Here is a 27967-nt window from a genome sequence, read left to right as displayed (position 1 = left end):
CAGAGATTTGTAGATGCTTGTACAATGCTTGAGTTATGAGTCCCTTACTTTCACAGATCCTAAAATCCCAACTCCCCTTTTGAAACTATTCTTTAAAGACTGTTTACAAAAAGAACATTTTAATCAATAAAATCCAAATACAGTAAGAATTTATTACATCTAACATCTCTCTTCATTTCTGGCCAGTGGAACCGAAGCCACCTGTACCACGTTCAGTGTCATCCAGAACCTGAAAAGAGATTAATAAGGTTAGCTTTTTAAAGACTTATGCTTATGTATATATACTCATTTGTTTCTTGCATGCTCTTCATCTTCCTCACAGAAAAATCAGTACATTTTCTTTTATGGAGAAGATCTTTACTGCACAAGCATAAATAAGCTTCAATTTTTTAAACTAAAATTAAGTTCAGGAGTCAACAGAACCCATGTTAAAATATATTTTTACAATATCTTACATGTTCAAAATAAAGATATGTCAGTCTGCCATGCCTTCAATAGTTTAAAACTGTAAATTGCTCATCTCCAGGAAAACTGCATCAATCTTTTCTTCAGTTTTTCTTTAAATTGGTTCTTTCAGGGTGGGATTATCACCCCATTCCTTCTCTTGCATTGACATGGGCAAATTGCATTGGTTGTCATAAATTATAGAACTCTAAGCAGACATGCCGACAAATTGAAATTATTCCAGATTTCTAGTAAACACCAAAGTACTGATTTTCAACTCTTTCACATCCCCTGTCTCCCCAACAGGCTTGTAAAGACTTACAATTAAGTGTTAAATTTCCTTTTAATTCAAACAGTGATAATTTACATGTTGTTACAGGCAGCAACAGAAGTAAATAACTTTTTGAAAAGCCCAATTGTTCTCTGAATTTTGAGAGATTAAATACAGCTCTTCCTGTACACTCAGATGAATGCAAGCATTTCATTCCAGTAACTTACCTGAACTTCCTCCAGCTCAGGATAGAAGATGCGTTCACAGATCAGCTGGGCAATTCTGTCCCCTTTTTTAACTTAAGAGAAGTTAATAGGTTATTTTTTTAAAAGTAACAAGCCCAATACAACTTCAATCTCCATATTTAAGACTCCATAAAACATTATGGCATTAGCATTAAATTTTGAAATTTAAATTATGTAGGCATCTGTAGCAATTTGAGTTCGTTATACCCAGAAATTTGCACTTAAGCAAGACTAAAACTCACTCAACTTCCCACTAATTGCTAAATTTAGTTTAATAACTTCAGACAAGTTTTCCAGAAAAATATTTATTAGCTTTTTGCACACTATGATTTAAGTGCTCCCTTTTTGAAATGAAACCCTGGTTTCTTCCCCTTTCTCTGAATATCTCTAGCTAGATAACAGCAGTCCCCAGACTCAAAATATATTCTGATTACTTCTAGGAGCACAGGGGAAGTAGAATAGTAAAGCATGGGAGGGGTGGGCATCTGTGTGTTTGTGGGGAGGGAGAAGAGAAGGTAGCATAGCTGATGGTAAGCCATCTCTTTCCCCACACACTAATTCCCGCAGGCTCCAGGGGAGGTCTTCATCATTCCCAACTATTGGCCCAGTTGGGTCCATCAGATTGGGACTCTTCTTCTGATGAACCATAGGGAAATTTTCCAGAAGAAAAAATTGCCACTGGGCAGAGCTGGTAGCTCAGTCCTGGAGCTATAAGTCTTTCCATGCTACCTGTTATACTGGGAACATAAGGCTTCATGGTTGCCTGTTGCAAGGCATGGATGAGGACTTAGTTGATTTTCCATCTGTTTACTGGTTGAAGAGAAAGGCATATGTTCTTAACCTTGGGTGAAGAGTTGCGTTCCCCCCGCCCCCCTTAGGGAATACGCAAATATCAAGTTTAGGTTGCTGACTGCAATCTCAAATACAGATTTTTTTTCCAATCTAACGCTTACCTTCAAAATCTTCCTTGCCGAAATTAAAAAGTACAACACCAACATTTCCTCTGTAATCTTCATCAATGACCCCAGCTGTAATAAAGGGAGTAATTAAAAACTGTATCTACAATTGATGGAGAGATGTTAATATCAAGGAAGAAAGATATTCATGAAATAGTAAGTTAGATTCGTAGATACATTTCAGCACATTAAGTGTATCCATCCATCCTCTTAAGAGATTAGATATTAAAATACTGGAATATCCAAATGCAAGTCTAATTTGCAATGATTATGAACTAAAGAGACCCCATTGCATTTTTCTAGAACGTTATTTCTAAAATTTAACATGCATATTTCAACAAGCATTTAATACCACTGTTAAGTGATATGATGGTTTCTTTTGTCTATCCCATATAAAAGTTTGAACAAATTTAGCTGAGAAAGGGACTGCCTCAAATTGGTTGTCTAGAACAATAGATTTCTTCCAGATTTAAAATGGACACTGTTGATGAGAAAAATAGCCTGGCTGTCATTTATGAAGTTAAAAATATGATTGGCTATCTTATATTCTTAGCCTTACTGAAGTTCTTCTTTAAATAGAGCTTCAGCTAATGCGGAGCATTTTGTGAATGGAAGCAATGTGGTAGAAGGGTTGAGAGAGAACATACAGTGCACACAAATAAGCTTTTAAATACTTACTAAAAATCATTAAGGCCCAGATATTTAAAGGTATGTAGGTGTTGCTGCACTCAACATAGCAGTACATAACTGATTTAAGAGCCTAAATCCCACCAACTGCCAATGGGATTTACGCTCCTAAATTAGTTAGGCACTGTCACACTGAGCCAGAGACTACTACTTAATTTTTAAGACATTTATTGTCAAAGTGTTTCTATTCAGCTAGAGGTACTTTTTTTTTTCCTGTCCCAGCATGTGAACTAGATATTTCTACTTATTACAAAGACTGAGAATGAAGCTTGCTAATTTAACATAATCAGAGCTAGTTTTACTTCCAAAAGTAATACACAAAATACTCTTTAGTGGTTCGACTTTGCATATTGATGGATTACTACAGTCCTAGTATTTTTAAAAGCTCAGTGATCCTCTAAAGTTTTAAGTATAATGGAGATTTAGACAGCCAGCTTAGATATATACATACAAAAATCTAAATTTAGTGCTGCTCTTTGGTTAAAGTTTGTGTCGGAAATCTGTAGAAGAGAAGAATTCTGGCAATTTCAAACATTCTAATTAAAGCATTAACTCCCACACACTTAAATAAATTCCCTTCCCATGTAATGCCAAAGCCATGCTTGCAATGCTGGTTTAGGTCACTCTAGAGCAGACTTGCTGCTAGTTCACCTTCTTAATCGGTCAGCAACAGACAATTCATACAGCTCTGCATACATGATCCTCATGCCTATTCTAGTAATAAAAGCGGTACTCTTCTGTACTGTGCATACTGGAGACTAATTAATTCTGTGATGAAGTTCATGTTAAGAGTCTAGTTACATAGACAAAACCACTGAGGTTTTTTTTAAAAAAGTCTTAATTGTGAATCTGTTTGTTCTAAAATAAATATCACCAGCCTTTAACAGAAATTGGGTCAAAGTGGAAAAAAAAGTGAAAATAAGATTAATTGGCTATTTAGGAATCTACAATAAACTAAAAATAAAATTACATTTAGTGACATTCACCTTTTGCTTTACAAAGAATAGTTGAGAGGGTCATCAATATGTCTTAGTGCTCATAAACATAAAGGAGTGGGGAGGAAATCAGTGCCACTGCATTGAATAAGATGGCTGGGACCATCAGCTAAACCTCTTTCCCGATAGCCTCCTAACAGGGATGGTGGACCAAACCACAATAGTTAAGGAGCAGCTAATGTAAACTGGCATAGCCCCATTGAGTTAAGATGCCCCTTTAACTGTTTGTAAAGTGAAATGCCAGAGTCATCATTTTACTTTTTATAGTTACTTTACTGCAGGTTAAGTTTTAAATTCAGACTTATTATAAATTCTTGTTGTCTTATTTAGTGCCAGACTCCAATTTTGGTGAGGGGAGCAGTGGAGTTACGCTGATTTACACTAGTTGAGGAGGATCTGGCCTGAAATCTTTCCTTTACCTTTTACTGGCTGGGCCTTTGAAAGTAGGAAAGCTTCATAATGCTGCTTCAGTAACCCAGTCTCAGACTAGTACTGTAGCTTAGTCACTACAGCAAACACTTTCAGCATGTCATAAAGTTGCCATCCAAATATTTTCCTTAAAGAACAGGCTCCTGCTTTTTCTGATCACCCCCTCAAATGTTGCCATGGAGATTTGGCATTGATGTGCCATCTCCATTTCACCACTTCCCTGAAACAAATAGCACACGTAACAGATAAAATAGTGTCCAAGTGCTGTTTCTTGCTGAGTTAACATTTAACAAACAACTCTCAGGTCTGTTTGATACTTCAACACCTGGCTCCCTTGTACCCAAATTTAAAAACAGGTATCTTGTCCCCAGGCATCTTAGGGCCAAGTTCTATACTCCAATGTGCATGTGCAACTCCAGCTGAAGTCCATGGGAGTTAAATGCATATATTTTAAGGACTAAATCCCGCCTTGAAGTGATGTTCCAAAAACACCAAATTCAGTCAGCAAGTTTGCTAAACACCTCACCTTCTGTGTAGGTAAACTAGTAGAAACCCTTCCTGAAGAGGACTAGACTTGCCTTTCGTAAAAGGTGTTATGCACCATTTGATTCAGTTATAATTCACCCCATTTACTGATTCATTAAGTCTTAACAGCAAGACCCAGATTATCATATCCACCTATATAGCCAGAATTCCCAGGTTACACAGAAGTGCTGCCTATGAGCATCATCTGCTCCCCTCTCTCAGACAACCAGAAATTTCCCTGCAGGATTGTTAGATACGGGTGAAGCACTGAACCAGCCACACTCCATGGCACAGTCTGTATATTCTTATGTGATTTCTACACAGAAGTAGAGTGCTTGCAACAGAATTAACTGCCACTAGGTTCCTTCAAACAGCACCAGAGGACTCAGCCAGCGTCAGTATATTGAATCATGCTGACAGAGGGAACGGGTAGGATCCACCCTCTCTGGGGACACCATCATACCAATCTCCCGGGTCCTGTGAGTTTGGAGGTTTTACTCCCTGCACAGTCAGAGCTCTCTTCAAACTCCTGCTAGAGGGGGATTTCCTGATTGATTTTTTTTTTTAAATAAATAGGTTAACGTTGCTATTCAGTCCCTCTCTTGCCTTCTGCAGGTGGAAAAGAGAAAAATATCCTCCCCATGAGTTAAAAGCTACATCTGATAAAAGCCAAGTTAAGAGAGGGAGTTCAGCCACAGAAATCTGACAAAACCAGCCCTAGTAGTAAAAGAATAAGCCACTGAAATTATTGTTATCACTAAATAGAACTAGTTTAATGATTTAACAGCACCTCTTAGGGTACAATTATGAACTAGACAGAGGTTATAATGATTCTGTAGCCTGATAGGATATCTTTTTTAATAGAGCCAGGAATCAAACTCAGGCTATGCAGTGTGTGTGAAAAGTTCTCCTTTTCAGGATGGAATAGCGAAAGATGACTTCTTCCCTGAAAGCATACATGCTATAGGCTGGATCTGCCCTTAGAACCTAAAGCTAAAATGTGATAAACAAAATGATTTTGGAATATGCTGCAACCACTGCCACTAACCTAGTGCTGTGCAGAATGAAGTGGCAGAAATGCTGCCAAAGCAATGCTAATTTCAAGCTCCATTAGAAACACAGTAGGGTAAGAGTTTACCAAATAGAAAAAGGGTTGGTAAGGAAAGAATTTAAAGAGTATTCCAATAGAGAGGTTTTTGTTTGTTTTTTAAAAAGTGCACCAGAGACTGACCTCCATTTGGTGTTCACACTACATTGTCTGTATCACAAAATGTAAAGGTACTTGGGGCAGGAGCCTAAAACATCCTCTGTCTCTATAGGAAGAGCCACTCAATTTAAGTAATTGCTATGGCTTAACAGGAGGCAGCAGGGCAGACGTTTGGTCTGCTTAGGGTTAACGTAACAGACTTTTTGGGATTCTATTATTCAAAAACATCTAGTTACAACAGTTATATACTCTCTTGAACACTAGGAGACTTTTCTGCATGATCTACTTTGGGTGGAAAGCATCTAAGTCATTACTGGAAAAATCATGCATTGGAACTGGCAGAGTGAAATACTGACTTCACACAAAAGCCCTTACTCTGTCGAGACTCTGGCATGTCACTTGTTGGAAAACCATCCACGCCTACCAGATGTGTATTCTGAACAGAATCCTGCATGCTCAGTTTTTTCCCCGGCCCCTTATTTACAGCCTGGGACCTCTGACAATACATTTGTATTGAAATAAAACATCTCTGCTATGTCAAGTGTGCTTATACAAGACACTGAGCTCCAAGAAAACATCAATGTCTGATTTTTCATAAGAGGCACCCTACCAACTATCATGATTATTTTCATTTATGATGATGAACTGTCACCTTTTTCGAAATGCTGAACACAAAAGTTACACATAAGATTACACAGGTAAGCACACAATTCAGAAAATACCAAAGTTACTCTACCCCCACTCTTACCCCTGTGTATATGCACCGATACTCTGATTACATGATCACAATTATTTTCAGAACCTTAGATGCATATATATTATTCTACAATACACTACTAAAGGAAAATATTTGGGTCACATCTTGTCCCTGTTTCTTTTGTTCCATCAGACAGGCATAAAGAGAAGAGAGCTGTCCTGAGGTCCATAGAGGATTTCCCCAGAAGGAAAATCCCCTATGACATTAGGCTGGCATAGTGAATGTATCGGGGTAGAGCCAGACCTTAATATATTCCAGTGATCCTCAGCTGGTTTACAGGGCCCGTAAACTGTTCTAAGTTATACTGGGAGTGTTTCAGCTTTGGCTCCAGTATCAGGAGAGGGAAACACATGGCTTAGATCCATCTTTCCCCACCTCCATGGGTACTGTGCTGGCTGCAGCTCAGCTGCACCAAGGATCTGGATCTTCGTATATAATGGCTTGTATTGAGTGTGATGAAGAACATGGTTGATGGGAAGGTGGTACAGCTGGAGCTTCCCTATAACCTACTTATTTTAGGTATCCTATCTACTGCTATAAGGGAGCTTGTCTGCCAGGTATCTGTAATTACAACTGATATATATTCAGAGGAAAGTATCACATATCCTCACTATTATTCAAAACCACTCTGATTTCACTAGATCTATACAAAGGTTGAATAATGAGTGGAGTCTAAAATGTAAGTTACCGTTCTTTTTCCAAACCATTTTTTCTAGAAGTATAAAGTTAACCTTATCTTTCAAATTTGCCTCTGGGATTCCTTATCTCATTATTTCCCACCTAGTTTTGATTAAGATGTAAAACCATGGTATCTTTTACTATGTCAAAGCTAAGTCTTCATCTTAATTAGCCATTTTCTGATTGTGAAGAACTAGATATGGAAATACAAATAAAATTTTCCTTTGCTTATACTGTTGATACTCAGAAATAATGATTTCTTATTATCCATATAAACTTATATGGCCAACAACCTTTAAACTTTTTGTAAGGGTGAAAATGGGCAAAGAAAAAGATGAATAGTCAAATGGAGGAAACTGGCTGTAAAAATGAGTTACCCTTGAGTTACTATAACATTTTGGTTGTTATAATTATTCCTAAATAGCAGCTAAATAACATGTTTAAGACTATTTCCAAGGCATAATAAGAGGACATGGGAGTACAAAGAACAGCAGTAAAAGGATGACTAACAGAAGCAAGGACATTCACAATTAAGTCTGAAATTCTGGGATGATGTTTATAGCTTTGTGTTAAAGTTCAGGGCAGAAAAATAAATAGGTAGGAAAGAATGAAACAATTGTTTTTGTCTTCTTGGATTAAAACTAATAAGGAATTCAGATCTAACAGAAAAACAAGTCAGTAGTTAGCTGAGAGTGCAAAGCAGCAAGCCTTTTTAGAAAATTTGAATCTTACTGAACAAGACAGAAAAATACAAGAACAAGGAAAAAAAAATCATCCCTAGTACTTGCCTACAGTTTACAGTAAACCCTAGAACTGCAAGAGATTATGAAAAGGTCTAAATTCAACCCTAATGTAAATGAGTTCATGCCAGAGGTGAATTTGGTCCCAATGCTTTATCTAAACTTCAGAGATACAGAGGAACATATGTTGTACTTAGTTCGATTATCATCATCATTTGGTTGATGAATGTTTGTTAGACAGGCATTTGGCCCATTAAGCACTGGCTACATCAAGCATTACTTCAGAGAGAATATCATTTGGTTACTATTTTCTGTATCTGAAAAAAAAAAAAAATCAATATGCAGATTAGAAAAGAATTATGGCTTTACTGGAGCCCAAAAATGTGACCTAAACTTTCTTCTTACCAGTCCAAATCAATCTGAAAGAATGGTAAGAAAATGAAAACCTTAAGCAAGATTCAGTCCAAAATAGTTTGGGAACTTAGATCCTGGGATGAATATATGATTGAAAATATTAAATCACAGTTTCCGTTTATTTTCCTGAAGCTTTTAAAAGTAATGAAGCTGTAGCTGTCACTTTATCGTTTTAGTATCTAAATTTCACCTTGAGACATAGAATAAAGATTTACAGAGACTGTGAAAGGAACATAAACATCTTACCACCAACATCTATGAAGTGTTTTGCAGCTAATCCAGAACGTGGGGCTAGAAAATGAAAAACATTTTTCGAAGTTTAAGAAACCTTCTGAAAATGAATTTTAGTATGCAGTCTATGTATGATAAGCTGCTCAAAATCAGTAAGTCCCACCACCAAAAACACTGACCTAGCTCCTTCCAAAACTTGCATGTAATCCTACAAAATGTACAGCAAGTGTCATTACATGACCGCAGTAAGTGACAATATCAACAGTTGCAGGCTATAATAAGATTGCAGATTAAGTGAATTGGGTGTATGATTGGAGTAGCTGAAAATGCATTGTTTTACCTTGAAACACCACTAAAAGAAAGGTTATTCAGACTATGGCCATTTATATTACACTTTGGCCCTTCTTCACATTATCATTGAAACACCTGTTCCATAGTAATCACCACAAAGAAGTCAGGTATAGTGGAATGCACTCTAGTTACACAAAACAGTAATACACCTAACTCACTTAAAACCACAATTCTGGTGTAGCCTGCAACCTATTAACAGATTTTAAATGACAGTTGCTAATGCAAGTTAATTGTTGCTAAGGCTTTACTTCAAGCTGCTTTACTTTGGGGATTAAATGTTACCTTACCAGCTTTACCTATTTCCAAAAAGATTTTAAATTGGCTGAAGATGAGAGAAATGTACAATCTCCCTTTTTGGAGGATTTGGTAGTAAACAGTGTTGGAAACACTGTCATTTTCTTAATTTGGGATTCATTTCTGGTCCTCTTTTATTTCATTGAATATTTGAACAAACTACATTTAGAACCCAGGACAGGCTTCCCCCTTTACCACTTGTAAATCTAAGTGCACATAATAATTATAAAGAATGAGTAGTAGTAGCACAAGCCTAAGGAAGTACCTCAATTCTTACCTGAAGGAACCACCACTAAAGAACATAGTTGAGACTACAGCCATTTTATCCTTGTCCTTTCTTGAGATTACTAAGAAAAGGACACTAGTGCTAATTGTAGAAGTTGTTTTTGTGATAAGACCATCATTACTGAAGTACTTATAACCCTCATCAACGTAGTATCAAAGCACCTCAAGTATTTAAAAACAGATACATCTTTTTCCTCCCAGCCTGTGAAAGAAATGGCTTGATTAGTTTATATGAGTTTTCTATGTCTAGAACTTGGTGGGGAATCTAAATCAGGGAGCTTTGCATTTAGTTCTGAAAGTGACCATGTTCCAATAGGAACTTGACTAAAACACCAATTAAGTTTTCATAAGCCGGCCAAAAGCAATCTGAGTTATTTCCACTAGGGCAGGGGTCTCAAACTCAGTTTACCTTGTGGCCAGTGCCAGTCCTCAAATCCTCCTATCGGGCCAATGTCACTGAAGATGGTGTTCAGAAAAGAAAATATTTATACTGTATTTTTTATTTTGAATTTCTTAGAAATAGTAAGTGTCATACAACTTTATACAGTTTGTCGCCTGCCAGAGTTTTTAGTGTTTGCCAGACACCTGGCAACATTTTAGTTCTGTCAGTTTATTGATGTTTGGCCTCAGCGACTGAGCAGTTGAAACCTTCAGGATTGCAGCCAGGTGTGCATCAGATAGTTCTGTTTGGTATTTTGACTTGTTTATATTCATTGTGGGGGGAAAAAATGATGCTGCCTCCATGGCTGACTCTGCTCGGCAACTAGTGATGATATCTCTGTCCCTCTCCCCAGCCAATGGGAGCTGCGGGGGGCAGTGCTGGCAGCATGCATCTCTGCTCCGCAGCCTGCAGTGGGGAGGTTCTCAGGCTGCGAATGGCCTGCGGGCCGGGACTTTGAGACCCCTGCACTAGGGTGTGCTAATTAAGTTGTACTGTACTTTGATAAGTTTTTTCCCCCAATATTCTTAAGAGAACTTAAAATATTATTTTAACCAGATCAGCTGCTTTGACCTACAGCTACTACACATCACTATACACTTAAAAAAAAATCCAAAAAATTTCATATATGTAGGTTCTATAATACTTCAAACAAATTATGCACATTTTTATTAGCAAAGTATTTTACATAGTTTATTATGAGTCATCCATCAAGTCTTCAAATATTTTCACCAAAAGATGTGGTAATAGCATGTTACCTAGAGTACCAGGTTCAAGATAATTTAAATTTCGTCACAATCAATGGGCTGAAGTTAAAAAGGAGTCCAGTAAGGTGCAGTCTATAAAGAGGAATTACACCACTGAACTACATTCACTTCTCCAAAGATTTTACCTTAACGGGTACAACCCTCCTGTGCAGCCACTCAAACTGGCTTAAGAGCATCCTTGCATCCATTGAACTAAATCAATATAGAAACAGACTAGGTTAAATGGTGCAATTTTTGCATGTTGACCAAGCTTCAAGGCAAGCCACTGTGGCAAGTGAACCTGTTTCAATGAAGCTTTTCTACAGTCTAACTTACCTACTCTGCCATAACATCCAGAAGGGAGGGAGATCTGAATGTCAGTTTTCACTATGGCCTTTTCCATAGCAGGAATCACATAGTCATAGGCACTAAATAAAGCAAGCAAATATATGTCAACACTTACTTAATGTTTTGGGTACTTTCTTGTTGGTAACAGAATGACTAAATACAGGAACCATGGTAAAGACAGTGCTTGAGGCCTAAGAACTATCCCAGTGTCAGTGTAAGAGCCGCCTGAAATCTGCAAAATTCTATGCAGATATTCAGACTTGGGGGGCCTAATAAATTGTTTGTGCTGATTCAATTGCATGACTAGCAAAAGGCTGATAACAGTAATTACAGATTTCAGAGTAGCAGCCGTGTTAGTCTGTATTCGCAAAAAGAAAAGGAGTACTTGTGGCACCTTAGAGACTAACAAATTTATTAGAGCATAAGCTTTCGTGAGCTACAGCTCACTTCATCGGATGCATTTGGTGGAAAAAACAGAGGAGAGATTTATATACACACACACAGAGAACATGAAACAATGGGTTTATCATACACACTGTAAGGAGAGTGATCACTTAAGATAAGCCATCACCAGCAGCGGGGGGGGGGGGGGGGGAAAGGAGGAAAATCTGCTGGTACAGGCTAGAACATGTAGGTCTTGAGAAAGAATTGATGTTCAAGGCCTTGGAGGAGGAAAGGGAAGGATCTATCTGCATTAGGAAGTCCTTTCCAGCTAGTAAAGCTAGTATGTTGGAGACAAAGAAATGGCGAGGTGAGCAAAGGGTTAGGGCAAAAGGAAGCCCATAGGAAGCCAATGAAAGGATTCAAAATGCAGCGTGACCTGGCCAAAGAGGCAGATGCTAGCTGCTGCACGCTGCGTGCTCTGGAGGAGAGTGGAAAGGGGAAATGAGAGGGGGCAAAGTGGAGGGGGATGCAGAAGCGATTAGAGTAAGGCCATTGCAGCTAGGGGGTCTACACAGAGAGCAGCGCTGGGTTAGCTCACCCGGCTGCTGTCGCGCGCCAGGCTCCGAGGCCAAGGAGCCCTGCAACGGAGAGGGCCGCAGACCCCAGCGCCGCTGAGCAGGGGCTCCGCGGGCCCGCCACAGGGGGAAGCGGGAGATGGTGGCGGGCTCCGCAGGGCGCATGGCAGCCACTCACTCTCTACCCAGGAGAAGCTGCTCCGCTCACCGGGCGCGCCCTCGGGGCTGCTGAGCCCTAGCCCGGGGGGCTAAGAGGGCCGATCCCCCACGGCTGCACTGGCCGAGAGCGGCGAGCTCTCGGGCAATGCACGGAGCGGGCCGCCCCTCACCTGTATAGGTCGTAGCCAGCTGCGCGGGCCGAGCCCCGGGACGGGGCGGACGCGTTCTCGGAGAGCTTGGCGAAGCGGAGCCGCGGGTCAGGCTCCGAGGCCTTGAGCCTCTTGCTGGGGGACACGGCGGGGTCTGCTCCGGAGCACGGCATGGGGAGAGCGGCTGAGAGAGACGGCAGGGGACAGAGCGGAGCGAAGGGACGGAGCTGGCGTTTCCCGCCCGCACCATCCGAACCGTTACCACGCCCCGGCCCGGCCCACGAGGCGGAGGCGGAGTCGGGCCCCTCCCGCCGCAAGCACGGACTGGGCTCTCCCGCCCCCACCTCCGGAGCCGCCGAGCCCCGCCCCCACCCAGGAGGCGAGCACCCTGGGGCCGAGCTGGGCGCCGGCTCCCGGTCAGGTACCCCCGTCGCCTCGCTCCTGGGCACTGGCCAGGCCGGAAGCCCCTCAGGGGCATCCCGCCAGTCGCGCGTCCTGCAGCCCCGGAGCTCTGCTATCCTCCCGCCCCCCTACAGCCCCGGCGCGGCGCAACCTGCCATCTCCTCCCCCGCACCCCAAAACAAAGCAACCCACCACCGCCAGGCCCTGCAGCACCGGAGCCCTGCCATCTTCCCACCACCCTGCAGCCCCGAAGCTGTGCAACCTGCCAGCGCCCCCGGCCCTGCGGTACGGGAGTCCTGCCAGCCACCCTCGCAGCCCTGCCACTTCCCCCCCCCCCCCCGCCAAACCTCTGCCCCGCCCCTCAGAGCCTGCAGCACTGCAACCCTGCCACTCCCCCGGCCCGGCAGCGTCCGAGCCCCGCAAACCCCCGCTGCGACTCGCTTGCGCGCCCCATGCCGTACTGCCCCTCCCCGGATCGTGCTGCGGCGCCAGGGCCGCGTTGCACAGGGTTACTATCCCCGCAGCCCCTCGCTCCCCTCCCCTTACTGCGTCTGCGGAGGAGCGGCCCGAGGAGGCGCTTGGCCAGCATGGCGCCTGCGGCAGCTCGCGGGCGGGGCGGGGGGGGAGGACTAGCCGCTCAACAGCGGTGAAGGCCGGGCTGTAGGCCTCGCTTGGCGCACGCAGCCGCCCCTGGTAATCACCGGCCAGTGCAGTGAGCGGAGGCGCTGCCTGCAAAGGGACCCCGTGTCCACCGAGGGCCGGAGCCGCGCCGCGCCTTCCGCACTGCCCGCTTTGTACCCGTCAGGCATCACCTTGGCTGTGGTCTCCGCTCATGAGCTGGAGGGAGGTGGGAACCGCCCAGGAAAACTCAGGGTGCTGCAGGTAGCGGGGTCGGCTTCTTCGGTAGGTAGCTCCCGCCCCTGCACAGGGCCTCTGTGAGGTGCAGCGTCTCAGATGAGATGCAGAACTAATGTCGGGGATCAGCGAAGCTCCCGTGGTACTTCCCACGGGGATCAAAACACTATCTCTAGGGTCCTGGCTGAAACTCTCCGAGAATAGCTCATTGTCTGGGCCACTGGTACTTCACTGTGTGGTAGACAGGTGTCTCCATTTCAGAGACGGGGAGCTGAGCTAGAGACATTAAGTGAGGAGGTATCTGTGGTACAGTCAGGAATTACACCGTTCTGGCATGAACCCTAGTGCAGCAACTTAACCACAAGATCATCTCCTCAATTAATTATACAGTAGTAAACCAGAATCTGGCTAGAAGTCCTTCCTGATAACACTGTCACTTCCAGTTTACATCATTCCTGGAAAATTTGAAAGATAAAACAAAACACTCTTGTCAGATGAAGGCAAAAAACCCTCGCACCCATAAGAACCTCCAAATCCAGTCTGCAAGGAAAAAATATGATTAGTGAAAAACTCCTTGATTTTCATGAGGAGGATCATATACTTCCACCACCCCTTTAACCTAGTCATCTAGTTTCTGCTTAAATATAATATTGTTTGATTCTACCACCACATTTGGATGTTCACTGCACTTTTTTCACCGTGCTCTGTAAAATAATACCTCCTTATATTCATACATAATATTCCCCTACATCAAATTTATGCATACAAAACTGCACACCCACTTTTACACGTACATTCTATTATGCACAGAGTCAGAGCTTTGAGCTAAAAATTGAGTCTTCTAAATGTTTGTCTAACAAAGTTTCCATTTATGGATTTGATTAAAGAGATTTCAGTAAAGATCAAAGGATATAAATGGGACTGAGTGTTGCATTTTTTAAAATGCAGCCATGGGTGGCAGAACCATTGCTATTCGCTTTAACCCAGTCATGGAAAATAGATTTCTGTATATGCTTGATTTGAGGTTTGTTTGTTACTGGGATTAGATACTTTCTGTTTCACAATTGGTGCACTGTTTTTGCATGAGGAGGAGTGGTGGATATTATAGCCCACTACACAGAAAATGTTAAAATACAATACTTTAGATTTATATCAGTTTTTTTACAAAGGTATGTTTACTGGGGAAAAAAGCAAATTAAATCTATATAAAGATTAGCAGACTGGGGTTTTCTGTAGCTAACCCCAATTGATTGCTTTCATAGATAGACTTGTATAATACCCTCTAATTAACACAGCAATGGACTATTTTATAAATAACCTGTCCCCCATTTTGAATTCTTCTTCACCAAGGAGTCACCAAAAAGAGATAAAAAGATAGCAGGAAAAACTTCCTAACTGTAAGAAAAGTAGGACAATGAAACAGACTGCCTAGGAAGGTTGTGGAGGTTTTCAAAAGAAGGCTGGCAACTGTCTTGAATGATTTAGACACAACGAATCCTGCATCTTGGCAGGGAGTTAGACTAGATGACCTTGCAGTCCTTTCAAATCCTATGATTCATGTGAAATCTTAAAATCATGTGAAAGCGAAAAGAGCGTAAGAAAAGAGGTAAATACAGAAAGAGAGAGAATGAATGTTTTAGTTGTGTGCATACTCTTTCCAGCTTATGGACTCTCAAATTATAAAATAAACAGAAAGAAACAAAACTAAATCTTTGTCTAATTAGGCATTTTCTAGAATGGGGATATATCAGTCCTCCCTTTCATACCATGAGGGAAAAGAGGAAATGCTACTCCTGGGGGGAATTCTGTGCCACTGCACACGTGCAGAATTCATGTCCCCCACTGATTTGACCAGGAAAATTAAGACATTCAACTAAAGAGTAAATGTTATGTTTATTTTATTATAAGTTATTTTGCAATTTACCAAATCAGTATAAAATGTGATCCTCTAAATCATATGAGATTATACATTTGGGAAAACCACAATGTTTGTAACAAATCTTAACAAAATGTTATTTTAGTATTTCATTAGCTTCACTTTGAAATCTATTTCATAACCATATGTGATTATTGCAATTATACATTTAATTAGTTCCATACAATAGTTTGAAAATTTATGATCAGCTATTATCATTTAGAAAGTAATTTTCCATAAATCTAACTTTTATGTTTGTCAGCTAGTTGGTTTGAAATTGTTTGCAAATGATGCCTAATGAGTAACTGGCAAATATATTTGGTAGGTGTCTAAGATGGATGCAAACATTCAAAGAGGCAGCATATGTGTTTGGACATAGTACATTTTTATATAGTCAGTAATTTGAGAAATGATATAATTGGGAAACACAACTTAAACAGGCTATTTTAAGGTATATATCTATACTATGTTAAATTATCGTTTTTAGTCAAATGCAGTGAAACTTGAGAGATATTGTCAATATGGATTGATTTTATTGTCATTCTCCTTCATGTATAGCTATCAGCAGTGATGTCAGCACAGTTCTGAAAGTAGTGTTTGTTTAAATAATTTCTGCCCCTTCTGTTAATTGGCTGTTAATTGGCTCTTCAGTTGCCAAGCCTAAAGTATTTTAGATTCTATATAAATTGTAGCTCTTTAAATTTTTGGTGACAGATATGTGGCACATAGTTGTTTTTTTAAAACAGGATATTTATGATTTGGAGGACATTCTCCATCAGTAGGTAAAATTCTAGGTCTAAACTACTCCATAGCGTCTCTTTAGTATGGCTTTGTCTTTAAAAATACCTGTGTTGAAATCAAACATACTGTATTCTAGGTATTTATATTTTACTAGGAGTAAAAAGTTAGTACATTTTTGTGATTGCCCCTGACCAGTAAGATTGGAGGCAGGTTCTTTGAGAGAATTTCTAACCAAGCCATATACAGGTGATCAGACACTACTCCTTTTTTTGCCACTGGCAAGCTCCTGTTGAAGTAAAAAGAGGAATAACATTAATGTTATAAATATAGGGTAAACCTGATAATATGCTTTTCAATAAATAATATCTTGAGTAGAAAACTATAACCAATCACACAGCCTAAGCACGAACATTCAAAAAGTTAATCTTATAATATATGGGGTTTCTCTTAGGCCCTGATCCTGAATCACTTACATATGTATTTAGTTTTACTAATGTGAGTAATCCCAATGAAATCAATGGGGCTGTTCATGATAGTAAAGTTAAGCATATAAAGTTAAGTGTTTGCAGAATTGGGGTACTAGAAATCACAAATTAGTTATATGTCTAGCTTGATAAGAATCAGAGGAGAGAAAATATAAAGCTGATGAGTCATACATTCCATCTGCTTTGTATCAATCAAGGTCTGCTCTAAATTATTTTATGATATTTTTTTCCTGAGAGATCTGGGTTGTACAGTATAGAGTAATTTTCCATATATGCTGCAAATGCAGTTTCTGCCTCTAGGAGATTGTGTTAGTAGCAGAGTCTGAGAGGCTTATCGAAATACAACAGTAACTGAAATTTATTCAAGCAGTTAAAGTATGGTTCTGCTCTAAAAAATGGTTCTCTTAAAAACAGCTTCATTGTTCCATGCGTATTGGTTATTCTATTTGTCAAGTTCACAAGTAAGCATTTTTTCTAATTGCCATTTCTGCACAGTCATCAACCTGGACACTAAAAGTACATATTTCTGATTCTTAGATCCTCACCTAAAGTCTATTCAATCCAAATTATACCCTGAGTAAAACCTGTGCAGTTCCTGTTCTGGGGGAATTCTGCACCACTGCGCATCCTCAGAATTTATGTCCCCTGCAGATTTCTTTGCTTCCCCGCAGAAAAATGACCTTCTGACGGTGAAGCAAGGGGAAGCCACAAGAGCGGCAGAGAGGTAAATCACTATGATGCAGGGGGTGGGACTGGGGAAGACCTGGCTCCCTACCCTGCACTGGACTCAGCTGCTAGTCCTGACTGGACAGAGGAGGATGGGACTTCCTCTTCCCCTGCACAGCATCTGGGGCTGAGTCAGACCCACCCCCAGATTTCTCCCCCAGCTGCAGGAAGCTCTGCAAACTCTCCTCCCACTCCTGCTTCCTGCACCCATTACTCCTCAGCTGCAGGGGAAGGATCCCTGTACTGGAAGGTGCCCCCCCATCCACCCAGCCCCGTGCATCCAGAATCCCTCATATCCAGACCCTCCTGCTGATCCTCACCTCCCCGCAATCAGAACCCCCCCACGATGAGCCCCACTGCACCAGGACCACCCAGACGAGCCACCCACACCCAGATCCCCACCCCACTGAGCCCCAATCGGCCGCACCTAGATCCCCACTCCACTGAGACCCACTGCTCCAGCATCTTGACCCCCTCCGTGCCCTCCACACCCAGACCCCCCCTTCCAAGTTCTGTCACCCTCTCACATCCAGACCACCCCCCTGAGCCCCAACCACCTTCACCTGGACCTCCCTGCAGAGTCCCATTACCATTGCACCCAGAACCCCCCAAGAAGCCCCATGTACACCCAGATCCCCCCTGCACCCAGATCCCCCAGTGAGCCGCCCGCACCGATATTGCCCCACACAGAATCCTCTCAACCCACACCTGGATCCCTCCACACTTGGATCCTGCCTTGCTGAGCCTGCCTGCCCACACCTTGTGCACCTGGCACGGAGGAGGGGTGTTTCTGGGGCAGGCCCAGTCCTGCTCTGTGTCAGGGTTGGGTGCAGCCTCACCACTGAGTCTGTGTATGGGGAGGAGGGAGCTACACAGTGATCTCCCACCTCTTTGCAGCCAGTGGCCTGTGCTCCCCAGTGCCATGCTGTAGCCTCCATATTTATTTGGCAAATAAATTTTGCATAATTTTACAGAATTTTAAAATATTGTGTGCAGAATTTTTAACTTTTTGGCGCAGAATGCCCTCAGGAGTAAATTCCATTGTCCTTACTGGGCTTTCCCTGAGAAAAACAGATTAGTCCTGCAATTTGAACCTAACTAACAATTCTAGTTATAATACATAAACCAAAGGAAGAATTCTCTCTCTTTCTCTTTCTGATATCAGTTGACTTTGCAATGTTAACAATAGTAAGAAGAACTATTTTTGCCATGATAGTAAGCAGATACAACTCTGAATATGCAGAGAGTAAATTTTTTGGGTAAGAAGATGCCATTTTCCTATAATTCTTTTTCAGAGTAAAACCTAATTTTAAGATACAAAGAACTGTTAACTAAGGGTGAGCTTCAGCTTCGTCTGGAGAACCAGCATGAGGCTTGTGCGCTGCTTAAGTCCCACAAAAGGCCTCAAAATAGGCCTTAAAGGGACTTAAATGATACAAAGCCCTTGTGCTGGACCTCTGGACAGAAGTGAATTTCACTCTGAGTGAATTAACATACATCTTTCTGTTGTTCATATCCAAAAAAAAAAAAAAACCTGTATGCAGGTTAACTTATTCATTTAAAATTGTGCAACTTACAGGACAATGAGATTAGCAGCCCTAGAGTGTGCCTGTAAGAGTTCATTCAAACGGACCTGACGGTAACTCTGGTGGGAAAAATTGGATTCCATTAGACAATATAGTTTCCTGGGTGTGGAAATTACTCTATGTGGTTGAGACCGAACGTACCCCTGTATTCACACCCTACACACTATTGTAATAATCTTTGTACAAAGTATGCCTTCTAAAGTATCTTTCAAAAACTCATCATTTGCTGATCAGTATCATCCTGATAAAATACGTGTGGCAACATTGCATGTGAAATTATAAGATTCCACTGTATGGTGTTATTAACACATGTTCCAAACTGAGGTTGGCAAACAGGTCTATCTTAAACAAAGGATTGTGTGCTCTGCTTAATTTGCATTTAAGCAGTAAACAGAGTCATCAAGCAGGAAGGGAAACAAAGGAAGCTCAATCAGGTGAGGAAAAACAAGGAACATCCTTTCACATAGTGCTTTTGTCTGCTATTACGCAGCTGGAAATGTTTTTCAAGAAGGGGACTGAAACGATTCAAAGGAGGAACAAATGCCCCAAGGGATAGCTCTCTCACTTCCTGCCCATCACATTCACTGCACCTGAAGCAACAGAGGAAGCCTTTGATGGACGCTGGGAGAAGGGATCCTGGCCTAAGAGATTTGGTCAGTACAATTGCTGAAAGCATGTGGTGAGAAAATTTTGCTTTGAATTTAACATAGTTTGTTAAGTTAGGCACCAGTAGTGTTTTATCTTTATTTTTCTTGTAACCATTTCTGACTTTTATGCCTCATTACTTGTATTCACTTAAAATGTATTTCTTTGTAGGTAATAAACTTGTTTTATTGTTTTATCTAATCCATTGTGTTTAAATTGAAGTGTCTGGGGAACTCCATTGGGGTGGCAAGTTGTGTGCATATTATTTCTATTAAAGAAATAACAGATTTAATATAACTTGTATTCTCCAGGAAGTGGCTGGGCAATACAGAACATACATTTCGGGTGGGGGGGGGAAATCTAAGACTGAGGGTGTGTTGGAGTCACCCTGCAGTATAATTAAGGCTGGTGAGAGCCAGAGTGTAACCCAAGTGTGGATGACAGGCTGCAGTTGCACACAGACACTCAGGCTGTGGCTTGCATGCTGGCAGGCTGTTTGTGAGCAGCCCAGGTGGGAACTCCTTCAGCAAGGCATCCAGGGTTGCAGGGCAGGGGTGAAACAGGTGCTCATTAGTCTGCATTGTACCCTTGTACATCACAGTGGTGATATACAGATCTTGAGAAGCCATGGGGTTTTTTTGGTCAAATATTTGACTATGGATTATGGCTGTCATATATTTCTTTGACTGTGGATTATGGTAGTAGATTACTTATTATGGCTGTTTGGGGAAACTGCTGTCTGTAGTTGGCAGTTTAATATGTTACTGCATTTAATTTGTCAGGTGCCAAGGTGCCATCTCAGTGGGTATAAAAATAAGAACATATAAGAACGGCCATACTGGGTCAGACCAAAGATCCATCTAGCCCTGTATCCTGTCTTCTGACAGTAGTCAACGCCAAGTGCCCCAGAGGGAATGAACAGAACGGATCCATTCCTTGTCGCCTGTTCCCAGCTTCTTGCAAACAGGCTAGGGACACCATCACTGCCCATCCTGGCAAACAGACATTGATGGACCTATCCTCAATGAACTTATCTAGTTCTTTTTTTGAACGCTGTTATAGTCTTGGCCTTCACAACATTCTCTGGCAAGGAGTTTCACAGGTTGACTGTGCATTGTGTGAAAAATTATTATGTAAATAAATAAGCCACCTTGCAACCTAGCAGAGGTTATTCATTTTACTAACATTTTCTAGAGGACTGATCGTAATATACATGGAGTAAAGATATTATAGTTGTTTCATGTATTTTATATACTATAACCACTTGCATTCGTGAATGCTATATTGAGGTTCAGCCAGGATTATACCAAAGTCAGACTGAGTTTCCAAAGGCTTCCAAAACACAACACACATAATAGAGAAAAAAAGAACAGGGAAGACTAATGGCAATTGGTGTCTAATGCCTAATAGGTTTTAAATTGGGACATCCATACAGGTGTGAATTTCACCTATAAGGAGTTTGGCATATCCTCCTCATCCTTATCCACCTGTCCAATACTCTAGAGAAAGGAAAAATAAGTAAACTGGTTCATAGCAATCTGCTCTTAAGGAATATTCCATCTCAATTTGAAATCTTGCCCTCAGTTTATTCCTGTGTGTAATGAGTAAGAATCACCATAATTTAGTTAAGCATTTAATCCCATGTATTAATACCTTATGTATGATACCATGTATGATACATTAAAGTACCACTGGTATCCGAATAACTACTAATATTTTCCTCTCTAATTTTAATCCTGGTTCTAATTTTGGTCAAAGAATTCCAACTTTTGATTAACCTCTGAGGATGAGGGGAGAAAAAACCTCCATGCAGTAAACCTAAACTTTTTTGTTGCTGTTCTTATTTCTGTGAGTGGCCCTGCAATTTCATGTTGCTTATTGGTTCTTCATTTGGGTCTTATGGTAATAACAAAGAGCCCAAGCCACAAAGTCTGGATTTGGATAATAACATTTCCCAAGTTTAGGGGTGTTTAGATATGAAGTTCCAGTTTAGGTCCTTCGCAAAATACTTTTTCCTCTCCTCTAAATGTATAGGCCTCCTCTCTTCAGCCTGCCCTCATAACTAAAACCCTCCATTCTTTTGCTTCATGTAGCAATCCTGCTCTTGGCCTTCCCTGAATGAATGTATAGCTGCAGAGGTAAACGTTTAAAGCCACACTGAGTACTCTAGCTAGGCTCTCTCCAGATCTTTGTACAAAGGAAAAATAACTTTTCTTATGATATTTACCATACAAACCCAATTCTTAAAAAATCAAATGCTGACACATAGTTAACATATATATCAAATTCTTAGCTGATATTTCATATTTGTTCACTGGTTTCTTTAGCTAGCTAGCCAGCAATATATAATAAAGGTAGGCAAAGATTTACCTTCTCCTTGAATGCTTCCAGCTCTGCATCTGTAATTTTCCATGGAGTCTCTCTTTTTAATTTCTCAGCAGTTGTTAAATCTTTGCAGCTTTCATGGAGGCGATATGGTTCAATCATCTCTTCAAAGAATTTCCAGCTGAAACAAGAATTATGAAAGAGGCCTCCCAGCAGGGTACTAACTCATTATTTCACAGATGATTTAGGTAAGGCAGGTCCCCCACTGACTGCAGAATTGCAGCTGAATGACATGCAATATCTTTAAACATTTGGGGCCTAATTGTGCCCTCAGATACATCTATGCAACCCCACTAAAATGAGTTTATATGGGTATAACTAAGAGCTACATTTGGCCCACTATTTCTACAGTGAATTTACAGCAAGCATAGGTGTCCTTGTAACATAGCCTATTTAAGATGCTGAAATGTTTTCATTGTAAACCCAAACTGGAAAGTACTAAGGCTGCATCTATGCTAGAAGCACTATAGGAGCGCAGCTGCTCTGATGCAGCTGCACTGCCGTAGCGCTTCTGGAGAAGATGCTCTAAGCTGATGGGAGAGAGCTCTGTCTTCAGCTTAATTATGCCACCTTCCACGAGAGGTTGTAGCTAGGTCAACAGGAAAAACTCTCCTGCCAACATAGCACTGTCTACACCAGCATTTAGGTCGGTATAACTTACATTGCTCAGGGGTGTGGATTATTCACAGCCCTGAGTGATGTAAATTATACCAAAGTAAGTTCTAGAGTAGACAAGGTCTACGTTTAATAAAGAATGCAGGACTTTACACCACCACTGAACACGCATAAACATTTAACAGAGTTTTGTAGTGTTAGAAGTCACCTGAATGATCAGTATACAGCTTTAATGAAATTAATAGCTAGTCTGTGTAAGTATACCCTAATGACAGGTGGAAAGAAGTTTTAGGGCTAAGGCTCTGGAGTGGGACTGAGGGATCTGGGTTCAACTCCCAATTCTGCTATTTCGTGTGTGACTTTGAACATACCTCAATTTCTCTGTGCCTCAGTTCCCATATGTAAAATAGGGTTAATAATACCTCCCATCTTGCAGGGGAGTTGGAAAAATAAATTCATAAACAACTGTGAGGTATTTTGATACTACTGTACTGGCAGGCCGATCTATATAGATAATTTTATCATTTTCAGCAGCAATTTCAGAGCCTAATCCTGCCTGTAATCCATATCTTAATAAAATCAAGGAGATATGCACACAGGTTCAGGGAGAAATATGGCACTATTGCAAGTGTCCAGTCATATTATACATTTATTATATGTTATAAATAATGCTGAGCTTTCAAATGCATTTGCTCATGTGAATGCCAAATGTATTTCTGTTTGATTCCTTTGCAAATGTACTTTTGGAAGATTGGTACTCAGTTAACATGGAAAAAAGGAAAAGAATAATGCTTTTCACCATTCTGGGTATAATTAAGAAGAAAATACTGACTGTGGAATCAGAAAGGGGATGAATAATTTAAATCGCTTTGCTGATTTTTCAGAAATATAGTTATCAAGTAGTAAATACTTCACATGTTCATAAGAGTATAATACTTAGCATTTCTCTAGTGTCTCCCATCCAGTGATTGTATAAGCACTAATGAAACAAGATAAGTATTGTTATCACTATTTTACACATAGAGAAATGGAGGCACAGTGAGATTAAGTGATTTGCCCATGGTTATACCTGAAGTCCAAGATGATGGGTATGTGGAAGAAAAAGAAAGAAGTATGGTATCAGAGGAGCATGGAGGATAGGATGGAGAGCAGAAGGAGGTACGAGTAAATTGTTAAATTTCACAGAGGACCTTGAAGAACAAAGGAGATATCTTGTACTGGATTCTGATGGGGCGGCGGGTATATCTTTCTCTGAGTTGGTGAGGAGATACTCTATTTAGGAGAGACTTACTTTGGGAGATTTGAGACTTATCTTTACTTTGAAGGAAGACTTACAGGGTCTACTCATTTTGGGGAAGGTTCAACAGAAATCCAGAGGTGGTAGTTTGTTTTGGAAGAGCGGAGGCAAGTTTACCTGCTGAATGGAGATTAGCTACAACAGGTTCTGAAATACAGAATTTCTAGTACCCTGCAGGCAACAGAGGGGTGATCATCTAAGGTAGCAAAATAGAAGGCTAGAAAATGTGAAGTGGCTGTGAGGGCCGGTAGTTTTCTAGTTTGACAGGGACAGCAAAATGTTTAATGCTGGCATAGCTCTCAGAATACTCTAGCCAAGGCACTCAGAGATGGAATTTTTGGAAGAAGAATATTACCTATTCTTCAGTCCTCACTTGACTTATCTAGAGAATAAATATACCTAGCTTTTAAAAAATATGTGTTGTGCCTTTATTATATTTGAGTGATAGGAGAGAGCGGTAATGTCCTTTTCTAGGGAAAGGAGCAGTGTGTGTGTTTGGCCTTAAAGATGGTAAGCTATTGAATGCCTGGACGAGGTAAAACCCAGGGGACTCTGAAAGTCTGAGTCAGAGGGGAAGATGAATCTTCAAAAGAGCTGCAGTGACATCTGATGAATAGCATGATTTAGTCACGGCCATGGAAACAAAAACAGATATGGAAAGTAATTATAAAATGATCCCTGTTAAATTCAGTGGCTCATAACTGTGGGTCTCTGATTAGTCTTTGTATTAAAATAAAGTCTTATCATTACAACATAAAATGGAGGGCCATTTGTAGTACCACCCTTTGTATTAAGTATCAGGGGGTAGCCATGTTAGTCTGTATCCACAAAAACAACAAGGAGTCCGGTGGCACCTTAAAGACTAACAGATTTATTTGGGCATAAGCTTTCGTGGGCTAGAACCCACTTCATCAGATGCATGGAGTGAAAATTACAGATGCAGGCATTATTGTGTCAGTATAATAATACCTGCATCTGTAATTTTCACTCCATGCATCTGATGAAGTGGGTTCTAGCCCACGAAAGCTTATGCCCAAATAAATATGTTAGTCTTTAACCTTTGTATTGTGATTTTTAAAAGACTTTTTTTTTGTGCACTTGCTTTCATCCTTTGATAATTTTTTATAATCAGTATAAAGAAACAACTCCCAGATAAAGAACTGCAGTGAAATAATGGGTTTTGGAAATGTTTCTTACCTCTCTTTGTTGGGTTTCATGTTGATGTTGCCAATGATCTTAATATCAGCATATTTTATTCTGAATTTGCTTAGAAGTGAAGTCATCCTGAAAACAAAGGGAAGAACACTTCATCACTGAATTTTTAAGTACCTCAGATCAAAGAGTGCTCGTAAATGAGCTAAGTCATCAAAAGCGATCGTCTAGTATTTTAACTTTAACGATATGGCAAGTGAATTTATCTGAAATGCTTTAGTTAGTGTTTCTGTTTTCAATTACAGAATTTTATAGATAAACTATAAACTAGGGGTCTGGCAATACTAGAAATGCTACAGTGCTGCTGTAGCACTGAAGGGTAGACACTTACTACAGTGATAGAAGGGATTCTTCTGTCGCTGTAGTAAATCAACCTCTTCGAGAGGCAGTAGTTAGGTTGACGGAAGAGTTCTGGGGTTAGGTTGGCTTTACTACTATTATTTCACATGTAATTTTTCACAGCCCTGAGCGATGTAGTTAAGCTGACCTAACTTTGTAGAGTGGACCAGCCCTAAATTACTAGCTCAAGATCAGTGGGAATTGCATAAAGATACAGAAAGCAAGGGCAACAGACAGAGGGAAGTACGTTTACATTTTAGGGGAAACATTGGTTCTTTGATCAAATATTTTAAAAGATTAAATTCCAAAAGATCTGTCATATACAAAGAAATTTAGGAGAGAATTCTCTCTTCCATTTGACAGTACAGACCTCTATCATCAGAGTTATCAATGGAGCTTATGTGCATTGAATAAATAAAGCACAATTGTACCCACTGGAGAGGAGAATTTGGCCACAGGCTTGATAAGTAGTATTTGGAATTTTATCAATCTATGCACTCATGTGGTCCCACTACTATAGTATGTGAACACTTCCCCAAAAAATTAAAAATAGAAAAACAATGTATCTATCTATCTGTTTCTTCCTTTCCAGCCTGTAGGAGAAATAACTTGATTATTTTACAGTTTTTATTTGTGTGCACTGTGTTTGAGGGTTAGCCAAGTCAGATATTGGTTTTGCATTTAGTTCCGAAGTTGGCTACTTCTACAGTAGTAGTCAGGGAGCGTTTGCAGTGATTCACCTTCTAGATTCCTTGCTTTCTTTTCTATAACTAATTTTTGGAGTTTGGCAGGATCCAAGAATTTCCTAGGGCAGATCATTGTGGTGATTTCTTATTGCCTAAGAGGAGAGTTTTTATTTCCATTTGGAGGAGGAAGTTATCTGAACAGGATTGAGGAGGAGCATTTCTTGCAGTTTATATCTACATCTAGTCCAGGATATGGCTGGTTGTTGGAAGTGGGTGCAGAGATTAACTGTGAGAATGCTAAAGTGGAGAGTTTGGTTTGTGGTATAGTATCAAAAGTGTTGTCTGTATTGATGTTGAAGTCTCCTCAAATGATAAATCTTTTAAACTTTATCACGTCAAGCAATGTCTCTTTCAGCTCCTTTGGAAAGCTTTTAGTGTTTGACAGATGAGTAGGATGCTGAAGTTAGTTGCATCTCTGGATTCACAGATTAAATGGGCATAGACCAAGGATTTTGTTTCAAATGATGATGTCCCTGTATTTAAGGTCAAAAGGAATAGAATGACCAATTTGCCTCCAAGTTTGTCTTTCCTGGGTATGCATATAGAGAATGAGGTAAACTCATGTTGAGTCTGCAGTGTCAGTCATCCACACAGACTTGGTCGGGGGACTCGTTGATGATAAGATGGTAGTCAATGAAGACCTATTGACCACAGAGATTGCACTGATCAGCCTGAGCACTGGGTCCTGGCATTTGCAGAAACAATGGTGGCAATAAAAATACCTGTATCTGCCCATTGATTTGTAAGGCTACTAAGTTCTGACGTACCCATAATAACGCCAAAACATCTTGCTTCAGCCCTAAATGAAATTGATTGTTGTCTGTGCCAGGTCAAAATCCGGAAGCCAATTGCCAGTCTGAGTAGCTAGGCCAGCCATTGCATGGTGGCTGTGGGGGGAAGGAATCCTTCCTTTCAAGCAGCGGAGAAACTACAGAGCCATTTTGCATCGTTTATACCAATTCAATGACTGGAATACCCTCCACAGATACTTATGTAGCCTTTTTTACACAAGTGTGGGAAGCTTGGCTGGATCTACATAGCTCAGTGCCACACTGGAGAGAGAAGTTTCACAGTCCCACTCCATGGAACTTCATCCATGCCCTTGTGGAATGTCAGCTATTCAAGTCCTCATAAGAGAATGCAACCAAACCACAGAGCAGTCTTGTCTTGACTAATTTCCAACTCATGCGGTTATATCCTTCCTACTTAAATTCCACTGTAGTGATAATTGGATAGTTATTCTTCACTTCCTGTCCTAACCAGTTGCCTAGTGATGCTCTGTTGTGTTAAACAGCTACTGAATTCCAATCCAAATTGGCTGCTTTGGAATGAATGGTGTTATATAAATGACTATTATAATGAGCTCACATTAGCAACTTTGTTTTGCACATGGATGGAAAGCAGACTATAGCTCAGAAGTCTAGAAAGTTTTAAAACTAAATGACTTCGTTTTCAGCTCTTAAAAGTTTGTACTTGCTAATCACATTTTTGTGGGCTGTCTGTCTATAGCAGTGTTTTCAAACTTTGGGTTGTGACCCAGTACTGCCTTGCTCAGCACTCAGGGACCCTGGCAGTTGGCCAGTAAAAACTAGTAGTCTCTACCTGTTCTGACACCATGCTGCATCCCGGAAGTGGCTGGCAGCAGGTCCAGCTCCTAGGCAGGGGGGCCATGGGGCTTCACGTGCTGCCCCCGCCCCAAGCTCTGGCTC

At 40.8% G+C, this 27967-nt stretch overlaps 2 protein-coding genes across 11 annotated transcripts in view; both read right to left on the bottom strand.

The window, feature by feature from the left end:
• Nucleotides 1-102: 102 nt before the first annotated feature.
• Nucleotides 103-13787, bottom strand: DUT (deoxyuridine triphosphatase). 4 transcript variants are annotated; one of them, XM_043493573.1, is made up of 7 exons: nucleotides 13524-13787; nucleotides 12331-12463; nucleotides 11031-11122; nucleotides 8595-8639; nucleotides 1914-1988; nucleotides 943-1013; nucleotides 103-229 (listed from the first exon to the last, which is right to left on the bottom strand). In XM_043493573.1, the coding sequence occupies exons 1-7, from the start codon at nucleotides 13543-13545 to the stop codon at nucleotides 173-175; spliced, it is 495 nt and encodes a 164-aa protein (XP_043349508.1). In that variant the 5' UTR covers nucleotides 13546-13787; the 3' UTR covers nucleotides 103-172. The 4 variants fall into 4 exon arrangements, with proteins under 4 accessions (XP_043349508.1, XP_043349506.1, XP_038274868.1 ...); XM_043493571.1 differs by lacking the exon at nucleotides 13524-13787 and adding an exon at nucleotides 13258-13466; XM_038418940.2 differs by lacking the exon at nucleotides 13524-13787 and adding an exon at nucleotides 13258-13451 and having other exon boundaries at nucleotides 12331-12493.
• A 1663-nt stretch (nucleotides 13788-15450) lies between these two features.
• SLC12A1 (solute carrier family 12 member 1) overlaps nucleotides 15451-27967 on the bottom strand; it is a 72711-nt gene continuing 60194 nt past the window's right edge. For 6 of the 7 annotated variants that reach the window (XM_043493567.1, XM_043493564.1, XM_038418938.2 and 3 more), the window contains 4 exons: nucleotides 25159-25245; nucleotides 22035-22170; nucleotides 19011-19078; nucleotides 15451-16508 (listed from right to left, as the gene is read on the bottom strand). In XM_043493567.1, the coding sequence (XP_043349502.1) occupies nucleotides 16373-16508; nucleotides 19011-19078; nucleotides 22035-22170; nucleotides 25159-25245 (427 nt within the window). In that variant the 3' untranslated portion in view covers nucleotides 15451-16372. The remainder of the gene's footprint in view (nucleotides 16509-19010; nucleotides 19079-22034; nucleotides 22171-25158; nucleotides 25246-27967) is intronic. The other variant, XM_043493569.1, reaches the window with a different exon arrangement.

Source organism: Dermochelys coriacea, chromosome 10 (assembly GCF_009764565.3).
Source record: "Dermochelys coriacea isolate rDerCor1 chromosome 10, rDerCor1.pri.v4, whole genome shotgun sequence".
NCBI classification, from domain to species: Eukaryota; Metazoa; Chordata; order Testudines; family Dermochelyidae; genus Dermochelys; species Dermochelys coriacea.
Note: the sequence above shows the minus strand (reverse complement) of the source record. Positions and strands in the feature narration are given on the sequence as shown.